Raw genomic sequence first — 12,154 nt, 5'->3', positions numbered from 1 at the left:
CAGCTGCAGGATTTGTGGAGCTGGCCAGAATAGGCTGAACAGAATTTGCTGTGGGCCTGGCCATTTTAAAAAAAGAAATTGGCAAGAGACCATTTTACACAATGACTGTGAGATGTAATATTTTAAAAATATTTATAATATACCTGAGCTATAAATAGTCCAAAGATAAATATTCGATCACAACACCTGCTGGGCCAACCTTTGACCTCCTCAGCACTCTACAAACTTGGGTTAATTGAAGGTGAAACCTCTTCTGTTATGCTTACGGGATACCCCATGGGACGCCAGGTGGCCTCTGGTTCTCTTTCTTCTCTAAGTGGGCTTTCAGAAAAGTGAAACTTTTCAGAAGTAGGATCTTTTGACCCATGGCCTGTGTTTTTACAAAACCACTGATCAATTTTGCCATCAAGCAAAAGGTCTGTATTAGGTGAAATGAAACACTCATGAGGACCAAATGAAACTGCAGATATGGAAGTCAGCAATTCCCAAAGTGACCATGAGCCCCATTCTATTTCCCCCGTCCTCCTATGGAAGGGCTGCCCAGGTCCTTCCCGCCCAGATTCATCCAGACCATGATTTTCAAGTCACCAGGCCTCCACTGCCTCCAGGATGGAGACAAGGCTGTCTCCCTGGCAGCTGCTGGAGAGCAAGACTGTTCCTGAGCCCCGCTAGGAAACATGTCTCCTGCAGCAGTGGCCACACTGATGTGTCCTTCTCTCCACCCAGGCTATGACTTCTGCCAGGTCCTGCAGTGGTTTGCCGAGAGGGTGGACAGGATCATCCTGCTCTTTGACGCTCACAAGCTGGACATCTCAGATGAATTCTCAGAGGCCATCAAGGCCTTCCGGGGCCAGGACGACAAGATCCGTGTAGTGCTGAACAAGGCCGACCAAGTGGACACGCAGCAGCTGATGCGGGTCTACGGGGCCCTCATGTGGTCCCTGGGCAAGGTCATCAACACGCCAGAGGTGCTGCGCGTCTACATTGGCTCCTTCTGGGCGCAGCCCCTGCAGAACACAGACAACCGCCGGCTCTTCGAGGCCGAGGCCCAGGACCTCTTCAGAGACATCCAGAGCCTCCCCCAGAAGGCAGCGGTGCGCAAACTCAACGACCTCATCAAGCGAGCAAGGCTGGCCAAGGTAAGCCAGGAGACGCCCTGCACAGAGGCCAGGGGCTGGGACTCTGCTCTCTCCTCTCCAGAGGCAAGGTGGGTGGGAGGAGGCTCCGTTCCAGAAGGCTTAAGGAATGAACACGCCCTAGGTTAAGAATACAGCCTCAAGGTCAGGTGGCCCTGCCGACACCCTGGCTCCTGGCTCTACACTCCTGAGCAGATGGCTAATGCAGTTCTCCAGTCTGTACCATGGAGCTAATAAGAGCGCTTCACAAGGCGCTTATCAGGACTTGGGGTGACAGTCTGTCAGTGTGACAGAGCACTTGGCATAGTGCCTGGTGCACAGGGAGGGGGTCAGTCAGAGCACCCGCTACATGGTAGCTGTTAGGATGTCAGGACGATAGGAATATAACCAGCCAAACCTGAGAGAGGTGGCACTGGTGAGACCAACGGGATGCTGAGCGGCCACTGCTAGTCCCCATGCACCAAAGGCCAGTGTTACCACCTGGATCCAGGGGAACCCTGGGGAGAAGTTTGGCTCAGCCTTACCCTTGGAGTGTGCTGGTTTTGGGTCACAGCCCATCCTCATTCTGGGCTGCGGGCTGTGAGCCTGCATGCCTGGGCTCCTGGCTCCCCTGCCTCATGGCTGAGCCTTTCAGCAGCCCCGGGAGTGCGTGCCCAATGGGGCAGTGAGAGGCGGCCTGCTGACATCCCTCAAGTGGCAGAGTCAATTCATGTCTCCAAAGAGAGAAAAGCATATCCCTCCTCCAAGAGAAAATATAGAGAAAAAAAATGGCTCTTTAAAAAATATGTGCATGTTCCATAAAATCATTGTCCTCTAATGCTGGAAGTGCCCTTAGAGTTTTGTTTTTTTTTTTTTTAAGATGGAGTCTTGCTCTGTCGCCCAGGCTGGAGTGCAGTGGCACGATCTCGGCTCACTGCAAGCTCCGCCTCCCGGGTTCACGCCATTCTCCTGCCTCAGCCTCCCGAGTAGCTGGGACTACAGGCGCCCGCCACCATGCCCGGCTAGTTTTTTATATTTTTAGTAGACACAGGGTTTCACCGTGTTAGCCAGGATGGTCTTGATCTCCTGACCTCGTGATCCACCTGCCTTGGCCTCCCAAAGTGCTGGGATTACAGGCGTGAGCCACCGCGCCCAGTTAGTCCTAGTGAAGCTCAAACCTGGCTGATCATCAGAAGCAACATACATTCCCAGGCCCTGCCCCAGAGCTTCGGATGTAGGGGTGTGCGTGTACACATGGCCATGTGTGCATATGCATGTGTGTAAACGCACGTGTGTGTGTGTGTGTGTGTGTGGAAAGCTCCCTAGGTGATTGGCTATGTGCCAGTCATGGTGTGGACACTGCCACGAGTGCTCTGGGGAGGGTGACTACATGCCTGGCCAGGAGGCAGGGAGGGCTTCCCTGATGGTGACAACCGAGATGGGGACAAGCCTTCCTCCTTCTTGCTGCTCGTTAGCAGCCTGTCCTCGTGCCACTGTGCTCACAGGGCAGCCTCTCACCTGGGTGAAAACAAACACCTCCCTGGCTGCTGCTGCCCCTCACATAGGACCTCAGTGTCCTGTGTCCCTCTCTGTCACCTGTGTCACAGTGCATGTGCACACATTCCTCCCATATGGCTCAGCTAACCTGCAGCGGCGTGGTGCTTGTGTGAGTCACCCTTCTTTATCCATTCTTCCTGGTCCAAGTGGTTTCCTTTCCAGAACTGCAAGCCATTTGTGTTCCAGTTCTGCAAGGTAGTTGTGCTAACTAGTTTGTAAATCCACTTACGTCCAGCACTCCTGAAATGATTTCTCCCTCGCCCTTGTCCTGGACCTAATGCTTGGTAGCAGGAAGGCTGTTTTTCTGCTTGGTGATCCCTTGGTTTATGGTGTTTCCTTTCTCCAGCAGGTACAACTGAACAACCTTCGGGGTATGTGACACCCTACATTATTTTATAACCAAAGTTAGTGACTCATGTCATAGGCTTTGCAGATTTTGAGATTTTTTTAACTATTTTTAAATGCTCATGTGCGTTCTTCATTTACCAGTTATTGCTGAGGACCCAGTGACTGGAGATGCTGCTGTATTCAGTCATATAAATAAATAAGGAAGCCAGGCACAGTGGCTCACGCCTGTAATCCCTGCACTTCAGGAGGCTGAGGCGGGCGGATCACAAAGTCGGGAGTTCAAGGCCAGCCTGGCCAAAATAGTGAAGCCCCATCTCTAGTAAAAATACCAAAATTAGCCAGGCATGGTGGCAGACACCTGTAGTCCCAGCTACTCAGGAGGCTGAGGCAGGAGAATCACTTGAACCCTGGAGGTGGAGGTTGCAGTGAGCCAAGATTGCGCCACTGCACTCTAGCCTGGGTGACACAGCAAGACTCTGTCTCAAATAAATAAATAAATAAGGAGCAGAAAGCTCTCTGGAAATACCAGGCACCTTAACCCATAGAGCTTCCCTGCCATCCTTGAGCCTTGGGCCCTCTGAACGGGCCAGCGTGGCCTGGGTTTGGAGAGGCACAGAACACTGCTCTGTATTCTGACGCCGTGAATAATGAAAACCCTTGTGTGGATGTGGGGAGTGGGGGACGACAAACTTGCTGAGCTTACTTGTAGGAAAAAGGCTTGTGGGTTTTTTCCTCCTAAGAATAGTATCTGGCTTGTTCCTTTTCACAAAGGAAAATGTTTGAAGTATGGGTATTTGCAGCCAGAGCTTCTCAGTGCCAGTCGCTCGTGGGCAGTGCCGTGCTGAAAAGCGGGGACAGGAAACGGGCTCACCCGGAGAAGAAGCCGGACTCAGCACGGCGGCCTTGGCCGCTAACTCATGACATTGACCTCATACCACCTGCAGTTTCATGATCCACCACTGAACTTGCTTCTGCTTCAATGGACAGAGACTTACCTGAGTTTTTCTTTTCAGAGTGTTTATATTTCCCAAAAGTGCTTTTATTTTGGTTTATGAACCTTTCTCTTGATCCAGTTTTCCTTTTTCACACCAACAGTGTTGCAAAGCTCTGTAGTCCGCATTACGTGTGTTATTTTGTTTGATCCTGTTGACAGCTACACAGTTGGGCATTTTTGTCCTCATTTCCCACCTGAGGGAATCGAAGCTCAGAAAGCTGAAGTCATGTCCCCAAGGCTTCACAGCCTGTAAGCTGCAAAGTATACATTCAAACCTCGGTCAGTGTGACGCCTCAGTCCAGAAAGCAGTCACCTGAAATCGGGAGTGAATGGCAGCTGCAGTACCTCCTCACATGTGTCCTTGTTTTCTGCACTGATCTGTTATCCTGTTTATTCTGTTAAAGTCTCCATCCACAGAAACCCTACAAAGTTTAGGTTTCTCAAGCTGACACTTTGAAAACATGCAAAGGGTAAGTTTTCAGATGTCAGCTAAGAGGTGTCAAGTCTGAGTTGGGTTGTGGAGTATGTTTATTTATAGAACACCATAATGAACCAGGATTCATGGCCCATCCAGATAAAACAAGTGCGTCATCATTTTAATCGAACTCCAAGTGTCATAAAGGTGACATTTTAATCATGTGAATAGCAGATACTCTTCCCAAGGAGCTCTTGAGGTTTATTTCCCTGCTTTTTCTGTTTATATATTTTTTTCACAACTCTGTATTTAAGGAACAGGAAACCTTTAGAGTGGGTTTTTGGTCAGCCTCAAAGATCACTTCTTACAGTCTCAGTAGACATCCTTCTTGGAAGACGGCTTACACTCTGAGATGCCAATCAGGGTTCGTTTCATGATTCTTTAAAGGAAGCTATTTTGCAAAAGCTCAAAAAAAGGGTTTGGAAAATATCGTTTACTTTTATTCAGCTATAACTAAAATAGCCAAATTAAAGAAATTAGACTCGTACAAATCCCAAACAGTGCAAGTTCACTGTCAGACCCCACCCTTTAGAAACATATTGCCCAAGAATAGGAAAGGCTGTCACCCATTTGGAGATCTTTGCTCAACAAAAATGAGGCAACATTTGAGGAAGAAACAAGTAAAACTGAGAAAGAAGAGGAGAGCTCAGTGAATCTCAAGGTTCACTATAGTTCTGTGGAATTTAGCTTATTCTTTCAAACATAGACTCTTCTCAGTCACATGTGATGTGCAGAGCCTGGCTTTCCCGTCTGTTTGCGCTGTCAAATTCCTTCTATAGGCCGGGCACGGTGGCTCACGCCTGTAATCCCAACACTTCGGGAGACTGAGGCGGGTGGATCACTTGAGGTCAGGAGTTCAAAACCAGCCTGGCTAACATGGTGAAACCCCATCTATACTAAAAATACAAAAATTAGCTGGGCGTGGTGGCAGACGCCTTTAATCCCAACTACTCAGGAGGCTGAGGCAGGAGAATCACTTGAACCCAGGAGTCAGAGGTTGCAGTCAACCAGGATCATGCCACTGCACTCCAGCCTGGGCGACAAAGCAAGACTCCATCTCAAAAAAAAAAAAAAAAAAAAAAAAACCTCCTATAAAGAAATGACACATTTTTTGTGCACCAAATGGATTCAGGCTAAAGTGTGTGAGAATCATGATATGATGGATCATAAAGATCGTGGTATTGCCTAGTCCTCGGCAGGGCTCTAAAAATAACTCGGTCAGCAGCCCTGAGCTCCTGTGGACGTGTGTGTGTCAGTGCTTGAGCCCATAAATGGAAGCCTGTCTCTTTGAAGGTTGACCTCAGACGACTGTGTGGCCCCCTCCAGTCCCCTTTGAAGCTGCACAGAATTACTCATGCCATTGGAGCCAGTTTTGATCTGAACAGCATAACAAACCCTTGCTCAAGTGGGAACACGTCAGCCGCCTTTCTCTGCCTCTCACAGTCTCACACTCTTGTTACCCCATGGGTTCATCTTTTGGGTCTCGGGCTTATTAACTGAACTTTTTATATTACCATAAACCCACTTTATAAACGTGCTGATACCCTGGCTTTAAATACTCTATGCAGGTTTCCAGAGCCGGGCTTCCAAAGCTGCAGATCTCCAGCAGGTCGTGTTAGGTTTGCGGATGAGCGTGGCACAGGCGTCACCATGCCTTCCCAGGCCACCTTCCCCCACCTACTGCCTGATCTTCACATTCCAGGAAGCTTTTCATTCCAGCACTGGTCACTGCCAGCATCCAGCACTCGCTGAACTTACCCTCCAAGCCCAGAGTAGATGTGGCCAGTATCACTCTTTAGTATGTGTGTCTCAGTCTTGGAGACACGCACACACACATCATTGGACGCAATTAATGAGACCTGTGTCAGAGTGAAAGTGTGAACTACATGTGCATTGATATACATTTAAAGGGGAGGACATTCTTTTCTGCTCATTGAGTTATTAGCCTAGAGAAAAACTCATTTGTCATTTTGATCCATTTGATTTCCCCCAGTCATCCCCATTAGATGCCTTGGGGCTTCTGCAACTTTACACAGGGCAAAGGATGACTTGAACAAGATACGAATGTTCAGAAGCCCCCAGGGGTCAATGTAAATTAAACACTTGGAACCCAAATTAATTTTATTTTATTTATTTATTTTTTTATTTTTATTTTTATTTTTTTTTTGAGACGGAGTCTCGCTCTGTCACCCAGGCTGGAGTGCAGTGGCGCGATCCCGGCTCACTGCAAGCTCCGCCTCCTGGGTTCACGCCATTCTCCTGCCTCAGCCTCCCAGGTAGCTGGGACTACAGGCGCCCGCCACCTCGCCCGGCTAGTTTTTTTGTATTTTTTAGTAGAGACGGGGTTTCACCGTGTTAGCCAGGATGGTCTCGATCTCCTGACCTCGTGATCCGCCCGTCTCGGCCTCCCAAAGTGCTGGGATTACAGGCTTGAGCCACCGCGCCCGGCCCCAAATTAATTTTATTACTATTTAAATAGAGAGAGTTTATTAATTATTTGGTAAGGAGTAACCAGCCGGGAGCCCTCTCGTGCATTCCTGCACCTCCAGCTGTGGGTCTTTGGCCATTAGTTGATAACAAGTTGCATTTACTCCTCTTTCTAGTGGGCAGAGTGCATTCAAATACATGGCCTCTGCTATTCCCATAATAACTCTGTGAGCTGAATGTTGCTGTCATATCTAATTTGTGGATGAGCATGCTGAGGCGGAGATCCCACGCCTGGCCCCAAGTTGCTCGGTGGGTAGGCAGTGGTCACAGGGCCTGAGCCTCATCTTCCAGCGCTAGGTCTAGTCCCCCTCTTCTCTTTTCTACTCCTCCTCTTCCCAATGAGTTCTATCGCGTTATAAAGGTCAAAAGACCTGTGTGTTTCCACCTCCTTCCCCAGGGACAACCGCCAGGTCTGGCCCTCGGTCTGGCATGTATTTGGAGACACCTTTGACACGTAAGTGCAGGAGTGAGCTCTGGAGGCTGACTGTGAATTTTAGCCATTCAGGCTGTCCCGTCTGTTTACCAGACGACTTTAGAAAATGACAGGGTTCCATCCCGCCAGCAGCTCGCAGTCTTCACCCGCATTCCCACGTGGTGTCCTGACGTTTGTGTGCCGTCATTGTGTCCGTGTTTGCTGTATGGGGAAAGGGAGAATAAAGGACCCTTCAAAGCCTCTCAGTGAATTAGACACGATCAGAAGTCAAACCTCAGATCAAAGTTTTCCAAACTCATTCTGTGGGACACAGTTCATTTTCAATTCCAGATTTTGAACAACTTCAGTAAGATTATGAATGCACGCCCACAGGGAGTCGTTAGTTCTTTCAGGACAGGAATGAGGCACTCGGATGCTAGTGCCAGCTCCACATCTGCCAACTAGCTGTGCGACCTTGAGTGAGTCACATGGATGTCCTGGAACCAGGAATTAAATTAGATATCGGGGGTCACTTCCAGATTCAGTACTCCATGATGCTAAGAATTATAATTTACCTTGTGACTTGATGAATTTATTTATTTATTTATTTATTTATTTATTTATTTATTTATTTATTTTGAGATGGAATCTTGCTCTGTTGCCCAGGCTGGAATACAGTGGGGCAATCTCAGCTCACTGTGACCTCCGCCTCCCGGGTTCAAGCGATTCTCCTGCCTCAGCCTCCCGAGTAGCTGAGACTACAGGAGCACACCACCACACCCAGCTGATTTTTGTATTTTTAGTAGAAGCGGGGTTTCACCATGTTGGTCAGGCTGGTCTCAAACTCCTGACCTCAAGTGACCCACCTGCCTCAGCCTCCCAAAGTGCTGGGATTACCAGCATGAGCCACTGCGCCGGGCCAACTTGATGAACTTCTGAAAGCAGGTCCATGCACAGAAGCTGGCCCTGGGTTATTATCTAGGACGCACCAGGAAGGGCAGGAGGCAGGTGGATGTGCAGAGGCAGCGTAACAGGAGACTTCCACAAAACAGGCTAATGGAACTTCCCAGAAGTGGAGGCTGGGGCCGAGAGCAGCTGCAGTGTGAGCAGGTCACCTAAGGGTCATGACTCAGGTGGCACCAGGCTGGTGGAAGGAGGAGGGAGTTGAGACCTGGCACGAGATCAGCCCCAGGTTTGTCAGGGCGCTGGAGGGCTAGTGTTGGGGCAGCCTCGGTCATCAGCCAGCAAACACCACGAGGCCTGAGACGGAGCAGGTGCCACTCAGTGGGTGGAGGGTGTGGCAGGTGCACATCAGCTGAGTTCAGTGCAGGTAAAGCAGGCTCTGGGCACCAGGGAGTGTTCAGGAACAGTGTGCCCAACCTTGGGGGCGGGGGGCAGGGACTGGGCGAGCAGTCAGACAGATGAGTGGGAACTAAGCCCTCCCTGAGCAGGGGGAACGGGCAACTCAGAGGTACCTTACTAGTAGGTGGTGAGGGGTCTTGGGAAGCCCTGTAGGGGCCTAGGCAGCTGCTCCAGGGCAGGGCCCCAGGGCAGAGAAGGGGGGTGTCTCAATAAGAAGCCCTTGTGTTTGGGAAACTGAGCAGGTGTGGGGGCCTCCTGCTTCCCTTGGGTTGGCTCCAGGGTGGGGTGAGCCTGAGCACAGAAGGGAGAGTACACATAGGTATACACAGAGAATATATACATAGGCCCAGTCCAGAGTTCCTTGCACCAAGGAAATGATGCAAGGACGCTGGTGAGCAGCTGGTTCTCCCTGATGGAACGTGGCAGCCCCTCCAGTTTGAGGGTGCTCCCCCAGCCCTGGCCCTCCCCAGCCCACCCACACCAAGCCAGGCATTCACTGCCGGAGGCAAAGGAATTGGTAGCTTACCACTTGCTCATCACAGCCTCAGGAGTGTGGTTAAAGCCCAGGGTTCTAAATAACGGATCCCAAACTTCGGGTTTCTCTAGTTATCTCTAAGAATCTTGTAAATCATTTCAGTTGTCTTCATTTGAAAAATAAGTACATAAACAAGTTTGCTGGTGACAGAAAGGTTTAGTGTTCTCTCTCCAAGTCCATCCTCTCAGCGGTAGCCAGGCTGCACGGTGTCTGCTTCTGTTGAACGACCCTTGTGCAGACGGGAAGTTGGCATTATCTGACCTCAGCGTGTCAGACCTTGCATTAGGTACTTAGGTTAGCGTCCGAATCCTCGCAAAAGGTTTTTGGCTGTGTCCAGCATGTGTCCACACACGAGCCCTCAGCTGAGCTACAGAATGTATCTGCTTACCCCCTTTATTTAATTTCGACTTCCACAAGATTACAGTAGAAGCCTGTTTTCTTCGATAGGATTTTCCACTGCTACATAGTCATTTGCTTTTTTGTGATCACCACTCTGTTTTTCATCCTTTCTTATTTTAGTTACTTACTTGACTTCACAATTACTCTGGAATTCAAGATATACAAAGAGGCCGGGCACAGTGGCTCATGCCTGTAATCCCAGCACTTTGGGAGGCCAAGGTGGGTGGATCACCTGAGGTCAGGAGTTCAAGACCAGCCTGGCCAACATGGTGAAACCCCATCTCTACTAAAAATACAAAAATTAGCCAGGCGTGATGGCTCACACCTATAATCCCAGCTACTTGGGAGGCTGAAGCAGGAAAATCGCTTGAACCAGGAGGTGAAGGTTGCAGTGAACCAAGATCGTCCTGTTCCACTCCAGCCTGGGCAACAGAGCGAGATTCCATCCAAAAAAAACAGATATACAAAGAGAACTTTTGTAGTGAACATTTCTTAATATCCTGAAGCTGGAAATCAGTAGAAGAGTGGAAATGTTAAGGCCAGATTCTCTCCCCTCCAATGACAGACCCCAGGCCCCAGTGATCAAGTTTTCTGGGCTCCTCTCCCAGAGGGATCTTCTGCCATCCAGCCTGATCCCAAGCAGCTGGTCTTGTGCAGAACAACTTTCGTTCCACGTGCAGAGATCTCAGAGTCTAAACCTCCCACAACAGGGGGGTTATGGGAGTTCTCATCAAATTGTTCACTGGGCACAGATTTCCATGTTGACCAGCCATTGACACCAGCCTCCAGCTTCATTTCCTGGTGCTCCCAGGCACTAGCCTGGTGAAACTTTCTCTTGAGTATTCTGGTTAATTGCCAGAACTAAGAGCTCTCCCACCCAGGCCCCACCCATACCACTCACTCCCTACAGGCACCAGAATTGCCACTCAGAGGCACAACAGAATAGTAGCCGTAGAGTTTACCCAAGTCTGGCCACATTCCAGCCACCCTTGGACAGCTGCACTCCCCCTATACCCTCCCCTCCTCCTGTTCTTGGGACCTGGTCTGTGTGGGTACCTGCTATGTGTTATGATGGAGTTAAGATGCGATCTTGTTTGTTCCTTCTCTGGTGCAATTCTAAATGATACTTCCCTGCCTGATCTGTACCCCTCCAGGTGCATGCCTACATCATCAGCTACCTGAAGAAGGAGATGCCAAGTGTATTTGGAAAGGAAAACAAGAAGAGAGAGCTTATCAGCAGGCTACCGGAAATCTACATTCAGCTACAGCGAGAATACCAGATTTCTGCAGGGGACTTCCCCGAGGTCAAGGCTATGCAGGTACTGGGAGCCCCTCACAATGTCATGGGCAGAAGGTGGAGATGCAGTGCCACATTGTCTGTTTGCTGGAGACACATGAGGGTCTCATGGTTTAGGATCAAGGAGAATGCATCTTCCTAATGGTGATCCATGATAATAGGCTGTGAATAAAGCAGAAATTGCCTGTCTTCCAAAATGAGTAAACAAAGGAGACACATGGCCAAAGGCAAACGAAGCTCCCATGAGAAAGTCAGGTGAGCAGCCCTCTCAGACTGTGTCCCAGGAGGCTGCTTGGTGTTGCGGTGACACTGCTTTTTGGAATCCCAGAACCTTGAGGGAATCAGAGCTGGGAGTGGCCTTGAGGGTCACCTTGGGCGGCCTCCTCCAGCCCCGCCCAGACCTGCCCCACGCTGTGGGATTATGTGCTCAGGCGGCCTTGCTGCTGCAGGCTCAAGGGCTCCAGCAGGGGCTGTGGGGCTCTGCGGACGCTGCTGGACTGTGTGGGCACAGGGAGGACCGTGCTTAAAGGCTGGCGCTGGGCAGCCGTTGGCCCGCTGTCAAGGCCTCTCTTGAGTTGTGGCCGGGAGGCTCTAGCCAGGCAACAACGGGTGCTGCATTCAGCCGCCCCCGCCTGACCGGCATATCTACCTCTCCGCACTGCTGTTAGATGAGTGTGCCCTCACAAGCGAGGCCACCCGTCTGGCGTCTGGGCTGACAGTCCTCACAGAGCCAGGCTGGCTGTCTTCTTATCTGGTGCAGGGACCCCTCTGCCCCGGGGGCCACAGTCCTCTCTGTAAAGCAGGAGCCACAAACTCAGATGCCTGCAGCCACTACCCAATAACGCAAACAGTGGAGCAGGCCAGGCGAAAGAGAAACTCTGTCACCCTTGCTTCCTGAAGTTGCTACAGTGCCTCACCGCGGGGAGACGCTGCTCTTGAGCCCTGGGGCTCTGCAGATTCCTCCCTTGCCAGGCCTCTCCTGCTGGTCCCCTGTGAGCCCCATAACGTAGAGAGCAGACTCTGGAACCAGAGCTACTCATGACAAAGCTAGCCTGGGATGGCCAGGTCTGAAGACACCCAGGGTCCTCCGAGCTAGGGGAAGGCAACAAGGAAAGCATGATCTCAGGAGCAGCCGTGGCCCACTGAGATGGAGGATACAAGGAGGGCCAAGCC

The 12,154-nt window shown here is 50.5% G+C and overlaps 1 protein-coding gene across 1 annotated transcript in view; it reads left to right on the top strand.

The window, feature by feature from the left end:
- Positions 1 to 12,154, top strand: part of EHD4 (EH domain containing 4) — a 74,952-nt gene that overhangs the window by 54,412 nt on the left and 8,386 nt on the right. The window contains exons 4-5 of the mRNA XM_008016928.3: positions 727 to 1,139; positions 10,839 to 11,003. Of these exons, the coding sequence (XP_008015119.1) occupies positions 727 to 1,139; positions 10,839 to 11,003 (578 nt within the window). The remainder of the gene's footprint in view (positions 1 to 726; positions 1,140 to 10,838; positions 11,004 to 12,154) is intronic.

Source organism: Chlorocebus sabaeus, chromosome 26 (assembly GCF_047675955.1).
Source record: "Chlorocebus sabaeus isolate Y175 chromosome 26, mChlSab1.0.hap1, whole genome shotgun sequence".
Taxonomy (NCBI): Eukaryota; Metazoa; Chordata; class Mammalia; order Primates; family Cercopithecidae; genus Chlorocebus; species Chlorocebus sabaeus.
The sequence above is the reverse complement of the archived record's forward strand: the minus strand, read 5'-3'. Positions and strand labels throughout refer to the sequence as shown.